The 27063-nt window shown below is 35.9% G+C and overlaps 1 protein-coding gene across 3 annotated transcripts in view; it reads left to right on the forward strand.

The window, feature by feature from the left end:
- Positions 1 to 4323: 4323 nt before the first annotated feature.
- Positions 4324 to 27063, forward strand: part of RASAL2 (RAS protein activator like 2) — a 320061-nt gene continuing 297321 nt past the window's right edge. For all 3 annotated transcript variants that reach the window (XM_031936941.1, XM_031936942.1, XM_031936943.1), the window contains exon 1: positions 4324 to 4913. In XM_031936941.1, the coding sequence (XP_031792801.1) occupies positions 4712 to 4913 (202 nt within the window). In that variant the 5' untranslated portion in view covers positions 4324 to 4711. The remainder of the gene's footprint in view (positions 4914 to 27063) is intronic.

Genomic DNA, 27063 nt, shown 5'->3' on the forward strand with positions numbered 1-27063 from the left:
GAATGCCTTGCCCAAGGTCACATTGCCAATATGCAGTAGAGGAAGTACTCAAAAACAGATCTTCTTGCCTCCTCTGCTTCTTTCTACAGATTGAATCCACCACAAAGTTGCATTACCTCCTTTCAACTGTATCCTCACATTGCTTCTCTCTCTCTGCAATGGTTGCTCCAAATCTTTCTGCAAGCGTCTAACAGCACCTCTTTCCTTCACCCTTTAATCTGAAGCCCTTGTCTCATACTCTACTAAAACAAACAAAACAAGATTGTTTGGCAAGAACTTCTTCATCTCCTCTCTTCATTTCACAACCCCTTGACATCATTCCCATGAATTTTCCCCTTTCCTCCAGTCTCTGATAAGGATGTATGGCTTCTCATCTAAGATTAACTCTGCACCCTTGATCCCATCCTTTACCATTTTCTACAGCAGGTTGCTCCCTCAATCATTCCCACTCTCCCCAATCTTCAATCTTTATCTATTGGTTGCTTTCCTGCTGCCTATAAACATGCTTAAATCTTTCCCATCTCTTAAAAAAAAAAAAAATCAGTATATCTCATTATTCATACTATGATTCTGTACTTCTCCTCTCTTTAGTTACACTCCTTGAAAAAAAAAATCATGTATGCCAGATGCTTCTATTTCTTCTCACTCTCTTAGCACTTAGCTGAAATAAGGCTCCTACCATCACCTCTACAATGAAAGAATTTTCACTAAAGTTACCATTCATCTCTTAATCACAAAATAAAATGTACTCTTCTGAAATCTCATTCTCATTATCCTCTCGGTCGCTTTTGTCACTGAATACTATTTTCTCCAGGATATTCTTTACTTTTGGAGGGTTTTAAATGACTACTTTCTCCTAGTTCTTCTCTTGCCAGTCTGTCACCTCCTTTGCCTTTTCATCATTTATGTCACACCCACTAACTGTGGGTGTCCCCCAAGGCCTGCCCTGAGCCTTTTCTCTCTACACAATCTTTTGGTGACCTCATTAGCTCTCTTGGGTTCAATTACTATCTCTATGCAGATGGCTCACAGATCTATATGCCTTGCTATCTCTAGTCTCTGGGCTCCATTCCACATCATGAATAGCCTCTGGGTCATTTCTAAATGGTTATCCCATTGGCACCTTGGAACTCAAGGTTTTCAAAACAGAACTTATTAGCTTCCTCCTCCCACCCCAACCCTTTTCTGAATTTCCCCATTTTTGTTGAGATCTTTAAGTCCTGAAGGTTTGCAACTTCAGTATTATGCTTGATTTTCACTTTCACTCATCCATGCCCCATATTCACTAAGGGAGACAACTTGTAAGTATAAAATGTAATGATAATAGAGAAGGGTTGCACTATCAGCTGAGAAAGCAGTTGTCAGATCTTCTCATTTTTTCTCTGTGACATCTCTTGCACATGCCCCCTTTCCCCCCCTCACACAGATACCACTCTAAGCCCTCATTATCTTTTAACTGGAATATTGCAATAGCCTTCTATTTGGTCTCCCATACTCTACCTCTTTCCAATCTAATCTTTCTCCACACAGGTGGAAAGTGTTTTTTCTTTTCTTCTTTTTTTAATTATTATTATTTTAATAGCTTTTTATTTACAAGTTATATGCATGGGTGATTTTACAGCATTGATAATTGCCAAACCTTTTGTTCCACTTTTTTCCCTCCTTCCCCCCCATTCCTTCCCCTGGATGGCAGGTTGACCAATACATATTAAATATGTTAAAGTATAAATTAAATACAATATAAGTATACATGTCTTAAGTTATTTTGCTGTACAGAAAGAATCAGAGAAAGTGTTTTTTCTTAAAAACAGATCTCATGATTTCTTCTTGCTCAATAATCCATAATGTCTCTGATCGCCTCTAAGTTCAAAATGTAAATTCTTCTGTTTGGCATTTAGGTCTCATCTCAACCAGGTTTTTGGTGGTCTTACAGATTACTCTCCTTTGTACATGGGAACCAGCCATGCTGGACTACTTGTTGCTATGAACACAACTTTGCATCTTCTGTCTCACCCCTTGAATATATTAAACCTCTTTTCTGACTCTGGGAATCCTTAGTTTTCTTGGAGATTCAGTTCAAATGCCCTTTCTACAAGAAGCCTTTCCTGATTTCTCCAGAGGCTTGTGTACCCCCTCCCCAAACAGTTCTGTATATTATGTTCATGTTTCATATATGCATATCTTCATTGTGATATAGTTTTTTAGGTAGAGATTAGTTAATTTTATTTTGTTGTTCAGTTTTGTTTTGTTTTCTTTTTCAGTCCTGCCTGACTCTTTGTGAACCCTTTTGGTTTTTTTTTTTTTTTTTTTGGCAAAGATACTGGAATATTTGCCATTTCCTTCTCCAGCTAATTTTACAGATCAGAAACTGAGGCAAACAGGGTTAATAACTTGCCTCTGGTCACATAGCTAGTAAGTGTCTGAAGTCATATTTGAACTTGTGAAGATGAGTTCCTGATTCCAAGCTCAGTGTTCTAGCCATTGCTCCAGTTTTTTCTTAATACCTTCCTTATAATAAGTACTTAATGGATGCCTATAGGTGAAGAGAGTGCTGGGTCTGAAATCAGGAAGGTCTGAGTTTAAATCTGGCCTCAAACATTTACTATCTGTGACCCTGGGCAAGGCTGCTTCAATTTTCTAATCTGTTAAATGAGATGGAAAAGGAAATGGCAAACTCAAGTATCTTTGCTAAGAAAACTCCAAATGGGACCAAGAATAGTCGGATATGACTGAAAAATAACATCTATATGTATATTTATGTATGCACACACAAATCAGGAAAGAGACATGGGTTCTAGGCTTAACAGTTTCATTAATTAGCTTCTGACTGGGGGTAAGTCAGTTAACCTTTCCATGTCATAATTTCCTCATAACCACGATTGCTCACATTTATAGAACACTTTATAGTTTTATAAAACATCTTTTAAAAAAACCACTCCTTGAAGTAGACAAAGCCTCTGTAATTATCCTCATCTTACAGATGAGAAGTTAAGTGAAGTGGCTAGTAAAGTAGAAGTACATGGCTAGTAAAGTACAAGAATCTAACATTAAATCCAAGTTTTCTGGTTCTAGACTCATTGCTCCTTCCACAGTATTAATAAACCTCTCTCTTATCTGCAAAATGAGATGGTTAGCGTAGTTGGTTTCTAAACTATCTTTTACTTTTTTTGTGTGTGTTTGTTTCTGTTATTCTAAGACAAAGTTTGGAGGAAATCCAAATACTTCCTCCCATTCAACCAGATAAGTCCAAACAGGACACTAACAATCCAGAATAAAATTTGACTATTTATTGACCAGTTCCTTTACATAGAAAAGAAAAAACAGAAATCAAAGTGAGTAAAAAAAAAAAATCTTCTCAATGTTAACTTTTCATTTCATTATTGAATGGATTACAGAACTGATCCTAGGGAATCACACAAATAATCTCTGAAATCAGTTCCTTAGATGAAAAAAAGACATTTCTATTTTACTAGGATTTTTTATGAAAAAGACATTTCTATTTTACTAGGATTTTTTTTTTATGAAAAAGACATTTCTATTTTACTAGGATTTTTTTTTTTTATGAAAAAGACATTTCTATTTTACTAGGATTTTTTTTTATGAAAAAGACATATTTCTATTTTACTAGGATTTTTTATGAAAAAGACATTTCTATTTTACTAGGATTTTTTAAAACTAGAACCGACGGCATTTCCTGACTGGGCATAAAAATTAAAGCCAAAACCAAAATGCAAGTGACATCATCGGAGGGAAGAGGGAAAAAAAAAAAAAAAAAAGCCAAGCGCTAGTGGCAAAGGCAAAGGGGAGAGAAATGTTTAGTTAATCCTGTGCTTTTGTCTCTTTCTCGGGTTTGTTCCAGCCGGACCATCCATCCACGCTGCCCTTCTGAATCGGGCTATTCAAAGCCGATGACAAGCCCTGCCTCTGTAGAGACAGGGTCAAGATAGCGGACCTTGCCCATATCTCACAGCCCTACACCAGCTGCCAACTCCCCTGTGCACGGGCAATAAGGCTGCTTTATGCGCAGTCTCGGGGGAAGGGGTTCTGGGGGGTGGTCTGGGCGATGGAGGGAGGACGGCTCCTTTGTATTCTTCCCCCAAGCGCAGCGCGCCTCGGGCTCCGCAGCCGGCCCTCCGGCCTCGTTCCCTCCTAGCCCCAGCATCCCAGGCTGCAGGAGGAGCTCCGGGCGGGGAAAGGCTGGAGGAGGGGCGGGGATCGCAGGTGAAGCACTCCGCCTCCGATTGCTCCTGCCTTCCTGCCTCCGGGCGGCCGCCCCGCCCCGCCCCGCCCCGCCCCGCCCCTCGGCAGCCAGCTTCCCTCCCTCCCTCTCCCGGCTCTCCCCGCCTGCCCAGGAGGCCGGCCGCTCGGCCCTCCATTGCTCGGGTCTATCACCCTGGGATGCCGCCCGCCGCTGCCAAGCCCGGAGGAGCCGCTGCCGAGCCCGGAGGAGGCGCCCCGGCCTGAGAGCCGGCCCGGGCTGGGAGGCGGCGGCGGCGGCCGGGAGAGCGAGCCCGGGAGCGATTGGGAGGGAGCCGCGGCCTCGGGAGGCGGCGGCGGCGGCGGCGGCCAGAGCCCGTTCTGCGGGGGGGCCGCGCCGGCGCCCCGGACCCCGACTCCCGCCCCCCGCGGCGCACCTGAGCCCGGCCGCCCGGCGCGGGGCGCGTGCGGCCGCAGGTGAGTGCGGGCGCCCCGTCTCCGGCCGCCGCGCACCATGGAGCTCTCCCCGTCGTCCGCGGGGGCGGCCGACGCGCTGTCCTGGCCGGACCTGTACTCCGGCGTGGACTCGGACTCGCCCCTGCCCCCCGACGAGTTGGATTCGGGCGTCCCCCTGAGCAGCGCCGTGGCTGGCGGCATGCTGGATCGGATCCTGCTGGAGTCCGTGTGCCAGCAGCAGAGCTGGGTCCGCGTGTATGGTAAGAGCGCCGGCCCGGGGCACTTGTCTGCCTTTCCTCCTCCTCCCCATCCCCATCCCGAACCCTCCGGGGTCATCCCTTCCCCTCCCCCCCCGCCCCGGGGGTTCCGTTTCTCGGACCCTTGGCTGAGGATCCGAGTCAGATTTCTGTCCGCCCCATTCAGATCCCGAGGCACGATGGCGACAAGTTCTTCCAAACACTTTTGAGGCTCGGATGTGCTAACACCTTTAGGGGGCTGTCAGCCCCCACATTAGGGGGCGTGGTGGGAAAAGCATCCCCTGCGGGAATGCTTGGAGCATATCCATGCTCTTCCCACTCCATTCAACGGTCTCTTCCACAGACCTAAAGGGCTGGAGCGCTGAACTTGGACAAGAGACCTGGACTCATTTTTTCCCCCTCTCCTACCATCCCACCAAATAACTCACTCGCTGAGGCACTTGTTTGGCTGCCACAGAACGAGGGAGAAAATGGAGTAAAGAATGAGAGTTACAAGAAATGAAGCACATTTGGTTCTGTTTGCATAGAAACTGACTGGTACTGCTGCCTTTAACCCCGCCTCTAGTCTCATTCTCCCCAGCCAACCAACCGTTCCACCCGAACTGTGTGGAGGTGCCGGACAGCGAGGATTAGATTTCAGACTGAGCCGTTGTGTAGCATTCTCATTGCACAGTAGCTGGATAATCATTTCTATAACGATTCGATGAAGAGCTTAGACTTGTCCTTTAAGCATTCCTCCTGAATTATTAGTCACCCTTGCTAATGAAAAGTCGAGTTTTTATAAAGAAGGATCTAATGCATCATTAAAGCTATACTGGTTTTAAAAATCCATAGCCCAAGGATTTGTAGACTGGCCGTCAGGAAGAGTTGCTTTTAAAATGTACTGTAGTCTTCTAGAATATTGAAATGACTAGATGTTAATCACTTAATTCTCTTTGGCACAAAAGGCATAAATAAGGTGTCCAAGTATAAAGCGTCAATTTAAAATACTCATGGGATTAAAGATATTAAACGATGTTGTCCTTTAGTGATAATCAAAAATAAGTAAAGAATGCCTTTTCCTTCATCCCTCCCTGCAGGGTACAGCCTAACTCTCTTAAGAGTAACTGAACTTTAATGGCTAATTCATTTGATTCCAAGACTTTCTATAATTCATGTAGATATTTAAATAAATCTTAAACATCTCTATCTGTATCACTTGGTAGCAGTGATTTACATATTTTACTTAATATTATATTCTCCCACTGAAACAATTGAAGTACACAGTAAGAAGAGTTAATTACGGTCCCAATTTGAGTTAGAAATAAATGAAATTAGAAATTCTACTGCCTGAGTTGTCCTGTTGCTGATACTACTCAGATACTCATTTCTTGCTGGGATTGATGGGAATCTGAGTATAAGTGACAATTAGATGATTAGTGATATTTCTCAGCTCTGTACGGTGCTTTAACAAAATTATTTACTTTAGGGGCAGAGAGAGAATCATAATTCTGGCTGATTTTCAAGACCTAGTGATAACATTCTCTGGAATGGAATATCTGAAATAAATCTGCATGTTTCCTTAACATAATTCCCAAGGTTGCCAACACTTCCAAGAGAATTATTTTGGGGGTTTAGTAGATACAGAGCTAGCCTCTGTTTAGTTTACAAGACCTGCATTCAAATTTCTCCTTTTACTCTTCCTGGCTGTGCGACTCTGGATTAATCACTTAATCTTCCAATGCCCCAGGCAACTCTAAGATTCTTAAAGTCCTGAGAAAGTCTCATCTGTATTGGTAGAGGAAGTTCCATCTCTAGAGCTGCTTAAACAAGCGTTTGTTCAAAAAAAAAAAAAAAAACAAAAAAAAACTTTGCAGAAAAAAGTTTCTAAGGTTACAGTTTTTGTACATTAAAATATTTTAAAAATACTATTTGCTTCATTCATGTTTATAAGTCATAGATATCTCAATCCATTATGATTTATTCTTACATCATAAACTAATGGAATTAGTTTTGTGCATTTTCTAATCCTACTATATTCTTTACTACCAAATATGTCATTCTAGATCTTTCTTTACTTTTGTTAAAGCTTTGCTTTTTGTAGCTTAATCTGAAGGCTCCACAAGCTATATTTGAGTTTATGATGGTGTCTATATTTTTTACCCATGGCTTGATCACAAACACTTCCTTATCCATAGATAAGAAAAATAATTTCTTCCTTGTTCTTCTGTTTAAGTCATATTTCCAACTGTAGCTTATTTTGGCACATTGTGTGAAAGATTGATCTGTACCTGTTTTTTGTCAGATAGCTTTTCAGGTTTTCCATCAGTTTTTGTCAGATAGTGTGAGACCTTCAGTAATTAGTGCCTTTGAGGTTTTTTTTTTTTTTTTTTTTTAACACTATCTTATGGTATTTATGTGTTTCTAGGTACCTATTTTTCTAAGTAGGTAAGGTGTACTTACTTGGTATATTTCTCCAAATAGTGCTTATGTGCCTGTTTTATTGCCCTTTGAGAAACTTTTAATTTAACTAATAAAAGTAGAAAATAAAGTTACTTCCTCAATCTGGAGGCCAGTTACTCTGTTTAGTTGTTGTCTTTGTATCCTAAATTCCTGGCTTATAATAAATTCTTAATGGGTGATTCAGTGTTTTTTTTTTTTTTTTTTTTTGTTTTGTTTTGTTTTGTTTTGTTTTGTTTTTGAACCTTCAATCTTTGGTTGGAACATCTATGTGTCTTTTCCTTTTACTGAGATTAAAGAGATTTTTCCGTAAATGTAAATCGTACTTTAATCTTTACAAATAAGACTTCAAGAAATTTAGGAATCAAGAATAGTTTCCAGAACACAAGAACTTTCACACAGAACACTTCAGCTCTCTCTAGTCCTAGCTTTGTCACTAAACTTTGAGACACTGGGCTAGTGTTATAGGTTGAGATCTTGGAGTCAGAAGATATTTGGGTTCAGGCCTTGACTCGGGCATTTACTCTGTCTTTATCAACCTGAGTAGGTCTCTTCATTTCGCTGGGCTGTAGTTTCTTCATCAAAATCAGGTGGCTGAACTAGATGATGATCTCTGAGGTTTTGGCTAACCCTAAAATTAACTTATTATGTTTTTTCTACTTTTAATTTAGCCTTGTACACAACCAGGCTTGACTTTTGGACTAGCTGTAATCTATTCAGTATTTTAGTATTATCTGAAGTTCTGAGGCAGGAATTTCATCTGTACATTAGTAAGCTGAATTTTAAAAGAACAGTCTTGAATTGACTATAAAATCATTCATTCATTTGAAAAACTTTTTAAAGCATCTCTAATTTGAGATACTTTTTGGTTAGCATAGGGGAAAGTAAAAAGATAAGCAAGTCAAGTTAACATTCTTGTCCTACTGGCCTAACTATTGGACTAGTAGGAGGGAGAAAGAATATATTCAAATTAACTATGATGGTAGGTTTTTAATAAATGCTTGTTTAATTTAATGATACAAAATAGAATAAGTTTAAATGTATAAAATAAATACAATCAAGGTAATAGGAAAATTCAGAGTTGGGAGAGATCTTTCTGGCTAGAATAATGAGGGAACATTTTGTGGAAATGGTGGCTTAAGATAAATTTTGGGGGATGTCAACAAAGCAGAGAGAGGGGAGTCTGGCAATGCTTTTTAAAGTCCCAGTTTAAAATATTTCTGTGGATTTTAAAGATAGGGTTACCTTCATAGTATTTTCAGTATTATTGACTCGGGAAGGGACCTTCCAAGTAAAGTCTAATTTTTGTAACTGAGGTACACTGGTAGAAGTGGCAGAGCCAGAATGCAAGTCCAGTCAAAATCTAGACCTCTTGACTAATACAACCTGGGTATACATTAAGGAACTGTACCAAATGCCTCTTGTTAATGTGACTCACATCCTCTGGAATGTATTGCTTTTATTTTATACCAGTTTATTAATTAAACATACATATTGTTTATAGACTGATCAGAGAATAAAAATGAATATGCCTTCTCTTTAAGAGAGAATATCATGACAAATTACAAAGCAGAATCTTTTAGCTTCTTGGTATGTAAAGATTGTGTTCTGTTTTCTAATTATTATTGACAAGTTTGGTGATTTGTTTAAAGTAAATTAGTTTTGGTTTTATGTACTGCCAGAGTTTGGATTACATTTTTTTTTTTTTTTGTACATATGCTCAGGGATTTTTAAAAAAATGATCTGTTTTTAAGAAAACAAATGAACATTTTTGAGACACAGATGAGAAAAAAACTTAGTGTTACTCTTTCTTAAACCATAGATTTGTTATTCATTTGGTTGATGTGAGCAGTGATCCTGGTCCATCTGTCCCTTGATCATTTGGATTTCAACCTGACTGAACTCGTGGGTAGTAAAGTAGCTTAAACTGAAGCATACCACAAATAGCTAAATATGGATGCAGAATCCAAGAGCATCAAATGGACAGCATTTTTCAGATATTAATAGCCTGAAAGCAAAGTCAGTGGCAGAGGAAAAGTAAAAAACATCAACTTGGCTGCCTCAATCAAGAAAGCAGGAGGGCAAAGTTAGCCTCACTGTCTGTGCATTTTGGTAAGCAGTGAGAACATTTAGAATTGACTACTTTACCATGAATTCGTGGCAAGAGAAGGATCTTGTACAGCAGAAATTTGAAGTACCAGTAATTAGCACTGCTTGCAGTCATTATGCAACAGCTGTTTGAGTAAAATATGTCTATACAAATGCATGTACACATGTGTTCTTTGGTTCTTGGATGATTAGAAGTAAAAGGTAATTACCTGAAAAAGTGAATCAATAAGATCTGGAAATGATATGTGTGTTAACAACTAAAGAGAAGGGGGTGCAATTATTTTTTCATATAGTTGATTGCTTTATATTTACATGGCTTATTAATAATTGGTAAAGGAAACTCCTGGAAACATTTGAGTTACTGCAGATGTTTGTCCTTCCTTCTTGAAGAAGACCATGACATCAGGGAAGTAGAGGCCATAACATGCAAATTGGATTTAAGTGAGGGTAGTCTGTACAAAGTCATCAGCTTCACTTTGACCTGCACACTTATCTGAGTCTATTTTTTCAGTACATGGAAGAAAAAATGATTAGTAACATTGTAGCAAGTTCTTCAAGTGTGATGAGAATTTGATAAGATTTTCCTCATGTGGGTTGTTTAGTTTTGGGTAGGGCAAAGATATTATCTACTATGAAATGTTGCCATTGTTTCATGAATTAACTCAAAGATCAAGCATCATGGGAGTGGACGGGAGGTTGGAGAATCAGATTTGGCTTTATGTTTATTTTTTAGGGTTGATATCAATACAAGTCTGGAAAGAAAACTAATTGTGATTTAGGATTTAACATTGATTGGTCTGGTATTGGTTATGAGCAATGTACTATATTTTTATATTGTGTTCTAAAAATTGGAATTTGAATATTTTTATTTAGCTTCTCCATCATTTTTATATTGTATCTTAAAATCTGTACTTGATACTTTTCCAATAATACATTGATATGTGAAATTCTATTGGGAAAACACCATTGTGCATTAGCACTACCCTAGTATTTAAAATAATAATGATTACTATTATTATTGTTAAAATAAATTATTTTATACTGTTTCAATCAAGGCCTCTGTCCCTCTCTTTTTTCTAATTTTCTGCCTAAAAACAATGCTGGTGCCAATTTCTCAACAATATTAATAGAATTTTTTCAAATGAAAAATTTGATTTTTAGTATCTTTATTTAGAATTATGTATTTAGTCATTGGAGTTGAATACTCCTTTTATTAATTTTGTGTTAAACAAATTTATCACTTATTTTCACTTTAATTCAATTTGGTTATACCACAACAAGTATTTAGTTTCTTATTGTATTAGAGAGAATCTTGTAAGCTGTCTAAACAAATGCTTTATTTTAAATAATATGGGCTTCAAATGGACCCCATTTTTGTTTTTAAGGAAATTAAAAGAAATTTAACCAGAATAAATATTCTCTCTCTGGCATGTATTTCTCAAATGTACATTTTTAGATCATAACTTCTTTTAGAAGTTTTTAGTTATTATTTGTATTTATTTTTTTCCTCCATTCCTACAATAATGCTTTGCATATAGTACTTAAAATATTTGTTGAATTGAATTACATTAATCTACATTTGATGGATTTAAAAATATATTTTAGCTCCTTTTCTCTAATGGCTCAATGACTTTTTTTTAACAAATAAAATTAGAAATTTATTCAGGTGACTTCATATATGTTTATTTGTATATATATGTATTTGTATGTTATATGTATATGTGTATATATATTATGAAGGAATATGGAACAGTGTCTCCATGTGGAAACATTTTGTCAGCTGTACTTTCTTAGGTAAAACATTTAAGCCCCTTGACCTCTTGGACCTCATATTCCCTTTCTGTTAAAAAGAAAATTGGATGGAATAATTTTTGACTTATCTTCCTTCTTTAAACTTTATGACCATTACTGAAAGCTAGATGTCCCCTATTTATTGATTTACAGAACAGAGTACAAGGATTTCTTTTCAGCTTTTTAGAAAAATTTAAAATGTACTTGGATTTTCTTTCTTTTGGGGGGATATGATATTAGAATAGTGTCTTTGCTGTGTGGAAAGAAAAAAAAAATTATTAAAATAGTGCTTGGCAGACAAGAAAAATAAAATTTTGTGACAAAGGATAATAGACTATAAAGAAAATTAACAAGAAAGTGGTGGCAAGTCAGTGGTCTTATTCAGTCTCATGTTTTGTAGCATTAGAAATGAGTTCCTTATTGGAAATAAGTTTTGTAGCACTAGAAATAAGAGGTTACATCAAGCAAAAGTTTATGTGACAGTTGTTCTCCCTAATGGTGTTCAATGATTTGATCACTTTTTAAATAGGTGAAAGTACTCAATTAATCTTAAATGGCTAATTTAATCTACAAAACATTCAGCTGTCTGTTCTGCTATGTCTTTCTCCTGAAACAGTTTTTTAAACTGAGGGTAACTAGAGAGGTGTTCAGTCTTGCTAAACAGGAGGAGCTGGAAGTGTGCTGAGGGCACTACTGAAATTACTTCACCCTGGCTTGGCAGAGAAATAATTTCTGGTGTTTTGTACAAACACCTTTCCTTCCAAGGTATCCCTAAGTATTTCACAGTACCAATAGACAAAGCTTCCCAGGGAGAAGGCAGCCACCAAGCAGCATGTATTTCTTACATAAATGGGAGGTGAAAAGAGAATTGTCTTGTGTGGCCCAAAACAGTGGTTTTAGTATTTGTGAAGAAAAAGAAATAGAAATTGATCCCTTGAGATCATATACAAGGCTTCAGTTATTAGGATATGATATACAAGTCAATCATACACCTTATTGCAGTAATGATTTACCTTCAAGGGGAAAATTAAGTAAATGACTTTTCCTACTTTTCATTCAGATGGCAAGAGATTGAGAATGCTATCTTCCCTTACCACATATTAGTTATTTGTCTGTCTGTTTTGATCTTAGGAATGTAGTTTCTGAAGAAGTTTCCAATATATTTGCTTAAGTTTGATGTAGGTGTTGCTCAGTTACCTCTTCCCTATATTCTTTCTCTTTTCTTTCCATATAATTTCTCTATCTTTCTCAAGCTGGAAAGTGCAGATCTCTTACAGCTCCTGTCCCATTGCTGAGTAGCATAGAAGCTTTATTTCTGACCTAGGCTCCTTGCCCTGGGTTTTCGCTGTATTAGTGCCAGTTTTAGCTTGGATACCCAATCAACTTTTTAGCATAGATGCATGTTAGGACTCCCAGTTTGAAGGGATTTATTGGCTTCAGCTTCCCTGGCAGCAGGGGTCACAGGGCACGGGCCATCATCCCTTGTCCCAGTTGCCTTTTTTAGTAGTCTTTATTAAAAGCCTGTGTGAGTTGATGTAGTATTCAAGGTATAATAACCCTAAAAATGCCCTTGTGAATATTCTCTTCATTATAGGATACATTATTATTGAGCAGATAAGGAAGAAATTTTTAGCATACAATTTAAATGTCTGGAGGAGCTGATTTGGAGAGAGAATTGAAATGAATTATTTAAGGCATTTAGGAGACTGCTTGTTATCTTGTAGAAAGACTGGGAAATCAGGAGACGTGAGTGCTAGTCTTAGAGATGTGACCTTGAGAAAAATCACTTCATGATCCTGGGCCATAGTTTCAGATATAACAAGGAAGTTGGAGTAAATCATTAAGGTTTCTTTTAAGCTCTACCATTGTTATTTTATGATTCTGAATGCTTAGTGCTATATTGCATTAAGAGATGTGTGATTTTCCAAATGCTGTTTGCAAAAGGTAGAAACAAGGAAAGATTTGTTTATAACGGCAAAAGAAATAATTCACATTTCTATAATATTTTGAGATCATAAAATTCAGATATGTAAAGGATTTAAGAAATTATCGAATCTAGCCTTCTGATTTTCTAAGGAAACAAAGAATAGTAAGTCATTTACTCAATATCACACATAGTCAAAACCAGAATCCAAACAAATTCTCAGTCTCTAGATCCAAGGTGCTTTACTGTGAAGTCTGTGAAGTAGATAATGCAAATATTGGCCCCATTTTATAGATGAAGTCAGGATAGTACAATCAATTGTTAAAAACAAGTTTTAAAGCAAGGCATAAGTAACACTTGATCTTTCATCAAAATTACCATGTTGGTTATCCCCTTTAAACATTGAAGAGACATGGTAAGGATTGTGTCTTCCCAAGATCAAGGGTGAAATTAGCTGAGCAAGGATGGAAATTCAACCTCAAATAACCCAGTCAATGATTACTAGCTCCCTCAACCTCCTCCCCCCACACATACCCAAGCCCCACTGCTTCCCTTAGAGAAATGGACTACTAAAACTGAAGGTCAGGAAAACTTGATGACAGTGAGAAATGCCAGATTGTTACATTCACAGTCTTTACGGGAAATGACTGAAGCACTGTTACCTAGGATACTCAAAACAAAAGTGGACAAAACACCCAGAAAGTACAGTGATGAGAATAACCCTGCAATGACCTTCAAGATATAGAAAAGATGCCTGAGTAGATCTTTTCCATCTTTTTTCCCCCACTTTCTTTGTTCACTAAAAGACTCTTGGGATTTGAAATTGTCATTGAAGCAAGTTTGAGCACTTTTTGCGTAATACTTAGACCTTTGGATATGACCTAATAGCATTTTTCTCCTTCCATTTCTGTATGACTCATTCAATTAAAGCTTCCTACTGTGGTGTAACATGCCTTTTTGGAATGCTTTCAGATAGATTTCAGGCGGTACTTTTATTAAATTATTTAGCTGACATCAAACTTCATAGTATTCTAATTATAACAATGATGTCTTTTTATATACTAACTCATCATGAATAGGGTATAGACATTTAATTATTCTTTCATTAAGGATGATATATTTGTTCCTATCATTGGGTTCCTCTTTCACTTACTGACATACATTCTCCCAATTACTGACTGAGATTTAGAGACATAGAAAACATTATTATCCTACTTACAGTAACTTTGACTAGTACTATTCTTTAGTTACTTGAACTAATCACCCATAAACATATGTATGTTTTGAGCACTGTGCAAAACATTTAGAAGTCCAGCTTCTTCTGAGCTTAGGTATGGTCTTGGTTGACTATACTTTTAACGAAGGTCTATAAATTTAGTCTTAATAGTAGTATTCAAACTCTTCAGCTTTCCTTCCCTTCTTCCCCTCTACCCCCCCCCCCACCCCCACCTCGGGGGCCTTTTTTCTTGTTCTTTACAAAACTATCTTTACAGATATTTTTCTATTGATGTTCTTAGGAGTTCTAGCAAGCCTAGTGTTTCTTTCACATTTTTTCCCCCTTATAAAAAGCTTTAGAAGTATCAGAAGACTTAGGTTCTAGTACTGACCCAGCCTTTTATTAGCAAAGTATCTTTGGGCAGATGATTTAACCCCTCTAAACTTGAGTTTTTTTTATCTAAACTCATTTTGCAAAATGATTTTTTAGTGACTTTTTTCTTTATATCATTTGTGGGGAAGATCTTCTACTCCCTCGCAGTAATGCAGACAATTAAGCAAAAACTCTTATGAGAACATTACATAGTATATATAATACTCTGTTCCAGTAGATTCTCCCATCTCCTCTATGAGGAAGGAGATAGTGTTTCATTGTGCATTATCTATTCTCAGAAAACATCATTAATATTTTTACTCACTTAGGATTTAACTTGTTTTATTTTTTTAGCTTACAGTGTTCTTGTCCTTATGTATATACTCTTGGTCCTAAACCAAGGCCCCAATTACAGTGAAAGACCTTGGCCTTTCTAAGCTAAGATTTTCAATAGGTCTCTCTTTGACTGAGGATGATTCAGTGATTAAAGCTAGCAAACGATTAAAGTAACAAATGAAACTTTTGAGTTTTGAGGCCAGTTTGCCAGGTATTCTATTCACTCTTCCACCCTACCTTTTAGGTTCTTGTACCATAGTTAGTGTCTTCAGTCATTTCCGAGGTGGGCTCTGAGGGAGTGGTTATATATAGAGAATCAGTGATTTTGTGTGTGTGGAACTTCCTGAAGTGCTGCAAATCACCGCCAATTTAGCACTTTAATAAATAAAACCCATAGAACTGACCGAGACATTTTAAGATTAAATGTCTTGCCCAGGACACAGTTAATAAATGTCATGGATAGACATTTGAAACACAGTCTTACTGAATCCAAGCCCAGCATTTTGTCCATTTTGCCAAACTACTTCTGTCATGCATATCAATTAATAGCATTTATTAAGGACCTATTATGTATTAAGTATTATGCTCGGCACAGAGATAAAAAATAATCCTTGTCCTTAAGAAGCTTACATACATATATATATATATATACACACACACATATATATATATATATATATACACACATACACACATATATATATATATATATATGTAATATTGGGTAATTTTTTGGATGGGGAGGGAACTTTGGAGGAATTAACTGACAGTTGCATAAATCAGGAAAGGTTTCATGTAGGAGGTGATGTTTAAACTGAGTTTTGAAAGAAAGTAGGGATTCTAAGAGGCAGAGGAGGAGAATGAATGCATTCTAGGCATATTTAGACAGATGAGAAATAGCATATATCTGAGGAAGAGCAAGAAGGGCTGTTTGGTTAAAGAATCAGGTATATAAAAGGGAGTGATGTCCAATAGACTTGGAAAAGGAAGTAAAAGGGCTTTGAAAAGCAAACAGAAAGAAGAGTTTGTATTTGAGCCTAGTGTAATAGGGAGCCACTGGAGTTTATTTAGTAGAGAAGCAACCTAGTTAGATCTGTACTTTATTGATTTGACAGCTATGTGGAGAACAGATTGGCTGGGGGAGAACCTTGAGGCTAGAAAAACAAGAGAGGGAGGGAGTTTAATATTCAGGCAAGAGTTGATGAATGTCTGAAATATTTATGGTTGTAGTTGAGTTGAGCTCAGTATAGGATTTGGGGTATGAAGGTACACTATATATTGTACTCTAACAATAACCTTTTTTTTTTCCAGAATAAAATTAGTGTGAGTATATTCTTAATGCAGTTGCTCTAACACTGAAGAAAATCAGTTTTGTTTAATAGAAGCAGCAGAAAATTAGTATATATTCGGAGTATGCTATGACTCCCACAAAGGAGAGGTATTAGAAACAGGAGTTAAAACTATCAAATACTAGATTGTATATATAGTCTGAGCTATAATATTCATTCCTTCACCTTAGGTAAGAAAAAAACAGTCCATCTTTTTTGTGAAAAAATAAGAAATTTTTTCACAAACTGATTTCATCCTAAAATTTCTAAATATAACAACTATTCATTACCTTGCTTCAAATAAAAATATCTTTAGTTGGACTTTGGTGTTTACAGTTTTTAGTTCTCCATTATCTCTAATTTTTTTTTTCATCAGAAATTCTTTAAAATTCTCAGTTTATTAAAGGTCCATTTCCCTTCCATAGGATGATATTTAGCTTTACAGAATAAGTTATTCTGAATATACTTCAAAATAGTTTTTTCTTTGTCTTTTGATTTTTGGAATATTGTTTCTATTCCAAGATCACTTTTCATTTATAATAGAAACTAACATGTCTTATGGGATGCTTAGAATTTGTACTTTAATAGGTTTACCTTTGGTTTGGATGATTGTAACTTTTTGTATTGGTTTATCAATCTCAAGTAAATCATAAATTTGAGGAAACCCACAGCCTTATTATTACTGAGATATGCTTTATCTGTAATAGGTAGAGGTAATAATTAATTGAAAAAAGTTTTTAAAGGTCATTTCCAGGGCTAATTGGCATGAGAGCTTTGATCTGCTGTTTCCTACCTGGGCTGATTTGGATCTCTTTCAGCAACATGATGGTTCACTGTTCTAGGAACTCACTATACTGATGCCAAGCTCAGTGTGGATACTTGATTGGCATAGCCCATTGTAATTCTGAACTTGGGAGCTCAGGGGATCTACCAGCCTCAGTCTCTCTGATATCTTGGTTGCTGGCATTCACCACCATGCTGATGGTTAGTTTGTATCAGTTGACAGACCCAAGAGAAGATGTAACAAAAGATTTTCAAAGTCAAAGAATTGACTTTGTCTTTGTTGATTTGGAACTTAAGACTTTCTAAAATGATTTCTATTTTAATAGTAATACATTGTGAGTTTTGAACAATTCCAAGATTACATAAAATCATTTGGTTGACATGTTATGAAACTATACTATATTGAAACTGAACAATATTCTAAGTTAGTTTCATATTTATTTTTTTTATTTAATTAAATTTTATTTAATTTCATATTTGTTTTTTTTAAATGGGTCCAGATCCCCAAGACATAGTTATTCTTTTGTCCAATTCAGCTGGCATTTAATAATTGCTTACTATATTCTAGGCAATGTACTAGATATTGGAGAAAAAAAAGGTAAGAATGAAACGGCCCTCAAGGAGTTTATATTCTACTAGAGGAAAACATCTACATAAATAATAAAAAGTATGTTGTAATAAAGTTCAATTATATAAGTATAGACTATTTGTAATATATAGTATATGTATATATGCAAACATATATATAGGCAGACACACACATATGCACATGCATACATATTAAAGGAGATGGAGTGGGGGGAATGAGAACATATTGTTGGATTAGGACTGATAGGGACCTTAGAGATAGTTTCTAGAGTTTTCTTGAGACAAAGACTAGGTGCCAGACAACTAGCATCTGAATACAGGTCTTTGATTGTGTATCCTATACTTTTCCTGCTACGTACATCATGTTTGGCTCAAGAGCACTTGACTTCTGTTTGTCTTTTTAATACCACTCAGTTCAGTTTGAACATTTGCCTCTGATCTATGGAAGGTAATGCACAGACAAATAGAAAGGTAGCTTAGATTAAGTTTTAAGTTGTGTTGCTAATCTTGTAGAATCTGCTTATGCAGTGCCATTCATCCTCTACCTATATATAAACTGAATTTATTGTTATTATTATTAAAAAACAATTATAAAGTTTGCCTGACAAGTAGCAGTCTACTTCTGTTTGAACAATTATTGAAAGTTATTTGAGCACTATAAATATCTTTGCATTTGGAAGTCATTTTGCCTTTACACAAATCATTCTTATCGATTAATTTTATTCTGAACCAATGTTATTTTAAAAAAAAAACTGGAATATATATTGATGCATATTTTCTTATCACTATTGCCATAAATTATATATAAACATAAACAAATAGCCATGCCAGTTTCCTTGCTTCAGTTTTGACTTAAGTATAATTGAAGCAAACATCCTATTTTTCTTTGCACTTTTATGGGCCTCCTTCATATATGCAACGCTTTCAACTGTTTTGTCATCTCTTCTCCTCCCTCTCCATAAATTGCCTGAAATCCCAATCTTTAATCCCTTCCACACTGGTTGACAATAGAATGAGATTGTAACCAAAGCATGCTAATGTTTCCAAACTTTTCCTAAGATTTCAAACTTATTCAGCAAACATTTCACTAATAATAGGTTGCCAGGCAATTTTCGCCATCATTTTTTTTTTTTTTTTTTTAAAGCAGTGACAGGAAATGGCAAGTCCACTGTTTCCAAAGTGCCTTAGAAAAATTTCTCTTTGAGTTTCCCTTTGTCCTGAAAGCACAGTATGGCCTACCTAAAAATTAATCATTTTCAACACTTAGTTGAAAAGTAGGGCTTTTCAGGTTTTAGGTAAAACACTTTAATTCTAAAATAGAGTAAGTTCATGAACTACATGAACATGCAAACTCCCATTTGGTTTTAAAATTAGAAGCAAAATCTATAGGAAGGCTAAAGAGAAATAACTGGAGCTTATAGAAAAAAAAATCAATGATTCACAGCAAGATAATCATGGCAGGAATAAGACCATTTTTTTTTGGAATGATGTTATAGAAATATACTTAGGTAAAAAAGCAAAACTACTCAGTTCCTATTTAGTTTTTCCAGTAAGGAGAAATATCTTCAAACTAGAAAAAGGAGAGCAAACTCTAAGACAAAGGAAGTCCAGCAGAGGAGGGGAAGATTGGAGAGAATAGAGAGTGGATAGAAGACAATTCTTATTCAGTCCTTCATTAAAAAGAATATAGGACCCAGAGCACCTATCTCTTAATTTTTCACCTAGAAGTACTGCTCTGGACTTCATGATGACCCAGTGCCAGCTACCTTTCCATCTTTTTCATATACTTTTTGTGTGTTTTTCCCTGTTAGATTGTAAGCTTCTTGAGGACAAGTATTTTATTTGTATCCTCAGTTCTTAGCATAGTTTTTCATATAATAGATACTTAATAACTTATTAACTGACTCAGGAACATCTTACCACCTTAAATGAGTTCATGGCTTTAAGGCCAGATTTATTATGTACCAAGACTTTAAAGATATGATCATAGAACCATTGTCAGTGATCTTTGAGAACTGAGACAATCCATCAATCAGTAATCATTTATTTAGCCTTCTGTGCCAGGAACATACAAAGACAGAGGTGAACTAGTCCCAGACGTCAAGGAATTTACATTCTATTGGAAAAGTTAATAGCACATATCTAAGTGCTTACAAAATAAATCAGAAATAATTTGATGGGGAAGGCCAGAATAGCTAAAGAAAGGCTTAATATAAGAGAAAACTAGACATTCTAAATGGTGCAGATGAGGAGAAAGTGAATTTCAAGCATGGAGATAGTCCATGTAAAGGCTTAAGGGCTAGAAATAGAATAACTGTGCAAGTAATAGAAAGAAAGCAATTTGGCTGGTCTGTAGAGTAAAGAATACTAATATTTAATAAGTCTGGAAAGGGAGGTTGGAAAGAGGTTGTGAAAGGCTTTAAATAGTAAATAGAGTTTATATTTGATCCTATAGGTAATATGAAGTTTATTAAATGCTTGAGTTTATTGAATAGGGGAGTTATATAGTTTGACTTGCACTTTTAGGGAAATCACAATCACATTTGCAGCTGTGAAAGATAGTTTGGAATTGGGAGAGATTTGAGGCTAGGACACACTAATGAGGAGGTAATTGTAATCTATGATGATTATATCATCAAAGTTTGATGATTACATCAGCAAAGATGATAGAAACCTGATTTAAAGTGGCAGTCATGTGAATAGAGATTAGGGAAGAGGACTCAGAACTATGGAGGTAAAATTGACAAGACTTGGCAACTGATTGTATATGTAGGACAGAGTGGAAGAGAATACAAATTTGAAAATGATTCCAAAGTTGTGAATATAAGCAACTAAAAGATTGATTGTGCTTTCAACAGCAACAGGAAAGTTCAGAAGAAGGGTGAATTTTTGATAATGAGTAAAGGTAAACAAATACAGTCTTATATTGGTTCAGAAATCAGATTCACAAATACAAGTTGTATGAGACATGGTTAAACAGTAATTTGTCTGAAAAATATTTGATGATTTTAGTGGATTATAAAGTCAGTATATAAGTTAGCAATGTGATTTAATAGAAAAAGAAACAAATGTCTTTTTGGACGGCATTAAAAGAAACATAGCCTTCAAGAACAAGGAAGTGATATTTCTCTTGCACTCCTACCTGGTAAGAGTACATCTGGACCATTTTGTTTGGTACCACAGTTTGAAGGTAAACTGCTGTCTATCCAGAGAAGGGCAATCAGCAGAGTGCAGGATTTTGAAGCTGTGCCCTATCTGCATCAAGATCTACACATTGCAGGTTGAGAGCACTGTGCCAAGTACTTCTATACTAAGATGTGGAGAAAGGTTTCAACATATTTGGCTCTAATACACATTACATGATCTTTGTATAAGATTTGAGATTTATAAAGAAAATCTTATGTGAGGTCTGAGGGGGAATGTCTTTATGAATTAGGGAAATCAGGAAAGACTTTGGGGAGGAGATAGCATTTGAATTGGAGCAACAAAAATATTTTCATGTACAAAGTACAGAAAAAGATTATCTATGAAATTTCTTTTAAAAATGTAATAATTTCAACATGTGACCTTTAACCCTTATTTTTATTTCTTAAAATTGAACTTTAAAGGATAGGTAAGATTTCATTGAAAGAGAGAAGACTTCTATTTGGAAGGACAAAATTTATTCATTTATTTTCCTTTTATTGCATTTTTGAACAGAGGCCAGCTTCCAGTAGACCACAATATTGTTTTGTGGAATGGCAGGATGAGAGAATGCTAGAGAGAGGCAGCTGAATTTTAGTAGGCAGTCAATAGGAATCTTCTAAGGATTTTTGAATCTAGGAATGACATGACCACATCTGTGATTATAAAACAATTATTCTATTAGGTGTGTGGAGGACTGATTGAAGGTGTGTGTGTCTAGAGATAGGGATAATGGTAGTAGCTTGAAAACTGGGTAGGCTAATGAATTAATTCAAGTGGATGGTAAGGAGGGCCTTCCTGGACTAGGGTGGTGGCAGTGGAGATGGAAATGGGGAATAGAGGAATAAACATTAAGTGCCTACTCTATACCAGATACTGTGCCAGGTGCTTCCTAAACATTATCCCTTGAATCCTTGAGACAGCCTTGAGAAATGCTATTTATCCCCATTTTATGGTTGAGAAAACTGAAGCACTGATTAAGTGACTTGCCCAAGGTCACTCAGTAAATGTTCAAGATTGGATTTGAACCTAGATTTGCTTGATTCCTTAGTGTTATATTCATTTCACTGCTTATCTGCCTCATGAGGTCAGGAGACAGTATTAAACTGAAGTGAGGGAGAGAGAGGATCAAATAAGTCACAGGATTACCACTTGAATAGAGATGTCTAGATAGAAATAATGATGTTAGAAGGAGAAGCAGCTTTAGGAGGAAAGATCTTCCCTCAGGATAGCCATGACAAGGGTTGTCATAGATAGTAGTACCTTCGGTTTGGGATCCAGCAAGACTGGAGCTTTGTGGAGGAGGGATGGTTAGGATTATAGAGTATGGAACTGTGATGGATCAGAGCTTCATACTGGAATAAACTTCTGGGGACAGTTCAGACTAGGGTAGTTTATTTTCTCTTATTATCAGTTAACTGATTTGCTATCCTTTCCAGTGCTATTACCCACTTGTGGGCAATTTCTATTTTCTCTTGCTTCATTTTATTGCAGCTTCTTCCCTTTGTTATTTGTTCCTCAAAACAAACATTACTGAAGGACTTAGGAATGGCTATCCAGTTTTATCCCTCTTTCCTTACCTTTCTCCATTCCATTGCTGTGGGAAAGGAAGACAGAAGAAAATCTCAAGTTTCTTTGAACTTGAGAGTGAAGGGGGAAAAAAAAGAAAGAAGGGGCAGCTGGTAGAACACTTCCTAGCTATGGTAATTCTGGGCAAGTCACTTAACCCCAATTGCCTGAGCAAAAAAAAAAAAAAAAAAATGAGTAAGGGAAGCTCTTGTGATCACCCTACTGGGGAAGACACTTCTGGGTGGTATTCCCTTTGAATAATAAAAGAACAAATATGAACAGTGTACTGATGGATAAAAAATAGTCTGGTTTTTCAAGTGATAAGATTACATCATTGCATTTCACAGAGATCTTTTTCAGGAAAGAGTCTGCTTTCTACATTAGTGGGACAGTGCCAAGGGATTGAAACTAAAATCTTAATTTGTCTTCTTAAAAATGTGTCAATTCTAAATTTGTCTTTAAAAATGGCCAGTTTGTAGAAGAAAAGACCACAATCTGATAGAATCAAATGAGAGGTTCTCAGTATAAATGAATTATAATTAAAAACCCACTCATAAAAATCTCCCTAAAACTTTGTTTGTGTGTGTATTTTGAGGGTAGGTGGCATAATGAATTGCAAACATTAAATAAAACACCTTAAAAAAAGTGAAGATAACATAGTCAAATGTTCTGCTCACTGAGGTAATCAAAAAAATATGTCATTATCTTTTGGCTTAAGAAATTATTTCACACCAAGTTTTGTCTCTTCTGACTTGTCTTTTCCCTTCCTTGAACCATAGTATCCATAGGAGTTAACAGATACACTATTGTACTATTATTGTACTTTTAAGGTCTACTTTTCAAAAGATAGAGTTAAATTGTCCCTGACAGTTATAATTTACCTATCATGTTCTTCAGAGTTTTGAAATTTCTGTTCCATTTGGGAAGGATTTGCTTCTGATTTTTGAAAGAAATAGGAACAACAAACATGTTCCCCAGTGCTACTTGAGGATCAGGAAAGGAAGTAAAATTATTATTTTTGATTTAACCCTAGTTCTTCATAGGAAAGAGAAAAATCAGTGGTGATGTGGTCATCAGGTTATTCTTTCGAAAGCTTAAAAAAGTTTATGACCAAAAAAAGTATATGTTTAGTTAATTGAAAGTTTCTTTTTTTAAACTAATGAGGACTTCCTATGAATTTGTGATGACTTGGCTGATCCATTTGTAGGCCGTCTCATATTTTATAGTGTGACTTTGGGCAGGGCCTCAGTAGTTTCTTTTTCTCTAAAATTAGAGGATTGGACTACATCATTTCTTTCAGCTCCAAATCTAGAACCTTATGAACATTAAAATTATAATGTATATGTAACCACATTTACTTTGTATTCATATATTTTATTCATTTTTGAGTAAATTTCCCTTGTTTTCTTTTCTTTTTATATCAGGTACATTCTTACCATATCCCTTTCCTCACTTCACCCAGAGAGCCATCCTTTGTATTCCACATGTTTAATTTATGCAGCTATGACCCTTGGCATATATGACCAACCTAGTTCTCTATCTAGAGATTTTTTTTCCTATCTTTCAGATGGATAAAGAGTTTCTGTAGGAAGTGTTTTCTAGATGAAACTTTATTTCCCCACTGAGTTTTGCCTATCCTTCTCATCTTATAGCTCTTTTATCCTAATTTCTCTTTAATATCTTTGATACTGGCTAGTCTTGAGAGCATTTTAAAATAGACAAAAGGAAAATAGAGTGGTGTCTGCCTATATATTAGTTAGATCATAAGATCCTTCTGCTCACTCCAAATTTTTTTCCAGATTTTCTAGTTTCCTTTTATGAAGGATAAATAACATTTTAGTTATTTGATTTGATAAACAATTTGCTTGTCAAATATTTCTTGATTTCTTTTGGTCCAATTTAATTTGGGGGGATAGGAAGGAGTGTGTTATGTTTTTCTTATGTTCCTCTACAGTTTTTATATGTGATATTTTCTAACCTAACTTTTAAGCAATTAAGGATTCTTTCTTTTTTATATATGAATATGAGCTAAATTAGAATACTTAAGTACCACAGTCTATTATATTATATAATCTATATTCTACATGTTATGTAATCTGTATTATATATTATATATCATATGTGAAGCTATTCTTGATCCTGTTCCAATTTTTAGTGCTTTACTACCACCCTGTCCTCTTGTATTGATATTCATATTATTTATTTTTGTGTATACTTATATATGTGCATATACAGAATACAAAACACCAATATAATATAAGCTTCTTGAGGATAGGACCTCTTTGGTTCATTATTATTTTTGTGTCCTACTGTCTGGCACACAGTTGATACTTATAAATGATTATTGAGTGATTTGCCTAAATTGTCAACTCTGTGAGAAGTTATTAAATACTAGGCTTTTGATCTGTCACTTAGTATGCCTTTTGTTATTTTCCATTTCTTCTTTTCTAACTTTTCCAAACATACATACCTTTTTACCTCCTCCATCCTGGTGATTCAGTTTTGTCTGTTTACTCACCAATTCTGAAAAACCTGATTTAAAAAAAAACAAACAAAACTATTACAAAACAAATGATTTCTCGCATCCCTCCCACCCTCTGTCTACATTTTTGCTTTGACTACCCATCATAGATATTACTTCCTTAGTTTAAAAATAAATACAATTAAAATCCTATGGAAGTTTGAAACAAATAGGCTGTCTTTAAAAAAAATCGAATAATAGCTTTTTATTTTCAAAATTCATGCAAAGATAGTTTTGAACACTCAACTTTGCAAAACCTTGTGTTCCAAATTTTTCTCCCTCCCTTACCCCACACTCTCTCTTAGCCAGCAAGTAATCCAATATGTTAAACATATACAATTCTTTTATATGTATTTCCACATTTATCATGCTGCGCAAGAAAAAAATGCAAGCAAACAACAAAAAAGTTGGGGGGCAAAAAAAAACTATGCTCTGATCCACAATCAGTCCCAATAGTTCTTTTTCTGGATACAGATAGCTCTTTCTATCACGTCTATTGGCCTTAATCACCTCATTATTGAAAAAAAAGCCACACCCATCAGAATTGATCATCATAGAATTTTGTTGTTGCTGTGTACAGTGTTCTCTTGGTTCTACTCACTTCACATAGCATCAGTTCATGTTCATGTAAATCAGTTCATGTAAATCTCTCCAGCAGGCTAGTGCTCTTCACCATAGCAGAAATGTGAAATGGAAACTAGACTGTATTTTAGTATTTCTTTATATGAATACAGTTATCCATTTAAAATTTTAGGAAGTTTTCTGAAAATCCCAAGTGGCTGAAAAAATAAGATTTGATATGATAACAATGGTTGAGGCAAAGAAAGATGTGAAGAATTGCTTTAAAAATTTTTTTGAATGAGTAGAGTTATGGTTTTCTTGTAATTTGAAAATTATTGGAGAAACATTGACACATCTGCATATTTTCAGTCACAAGTAAGATAATATTTATGGAATGGTGCTGTACACTGGGGAATAGAGAGATATATTGGAAAAGTGCTATGTTCCCCTTTGGAGAGACAAAACATAAAGTTAACAAAAGTTAAATTAATTCCCCCTCCTAATTTAGAATAGTAATTCAAGAAATGTAATAAGGCAGTGGGATTATTAAATGGCTTAAAATGGTATAGACTATATGAGTTCAAAAAAGTTTTATGACTTTAGAAGAGAATAAAATCTCAAAGCTAAAGGAGCATTTTCTATACAATGTGAGTGAAGTTTTGTGACAAAATGTTGATGCTAGCAACATTTCCCTCCCCAATAATACAGGTGTCCCAAAAGTCTTAGTATAGTTTTGTTATTAAAATTATTTAATATTTAAAGTATCAAGTGAATGTGAGGTTTTTATATCTCAGATATGGAGTGTCTGAAAACTGTTATGGGCCAGAATTTGAAACAAGGTGCCAATTCACTGGAATTGTTAGAAACAATGCTTATGTACTTGGTTCACACCTTTGGAGTTCACACCTTTAGGAGAGTTCATACATTAGCTCACACATTAGAGTTCACACCTTTCATACCTTTAAGAAATCATATATAAGGAGCTCCCACAAGCCAACTAGAAACTTTTGGGGAGATTCACAAGTCAGGATTCAGTCCAGGAGATTCACAAGTCAGAAGCCCACAATCCCACTCTCTGAGGAGGAGTCAAGGTTCATTCCAGCTTCTACCTTTCTGCTGGCTGGAGGCTTTGGATTCAGAGGGAGCTGGAGGTTAAAGCTGGCAGAGGCAAAGGACAAGCAGCAAGAGCCCTTGGAACCAAGGAGAGATAGGCCTCTAAGAAAGCTAACTGGGCTATTTTGGAAGAGACAATAAAGGACTGGACTTTAACAGCTGGCTGCATTTGAAGTGATTATTATATTGAACTGAAACTAAGGCTGCCTCCAGAAGCCCTCCAATAAACCTATTCTCAGAGAACATTATATTTTAGAGAAGAGAACATTACAGAAAACCTTTCTAGAACACCTTGTATTTACTACATGTGGACAATTTTA

Source organism: Sarcophilus harrisii, chromosome 4 (assembly GCF_902635505.1).
Source record: "Sarcophilus harrisii chromosome 4, mSarHar1.11, whole genome shotgun sequence".
Classification (NCBI taxonomy): Eukaryota; Metazoa; Chordata; class Mammalia; order Dasyuromorphia; family Dasyuridae; genus Sarcophilus; species Sarcophilus harrisii.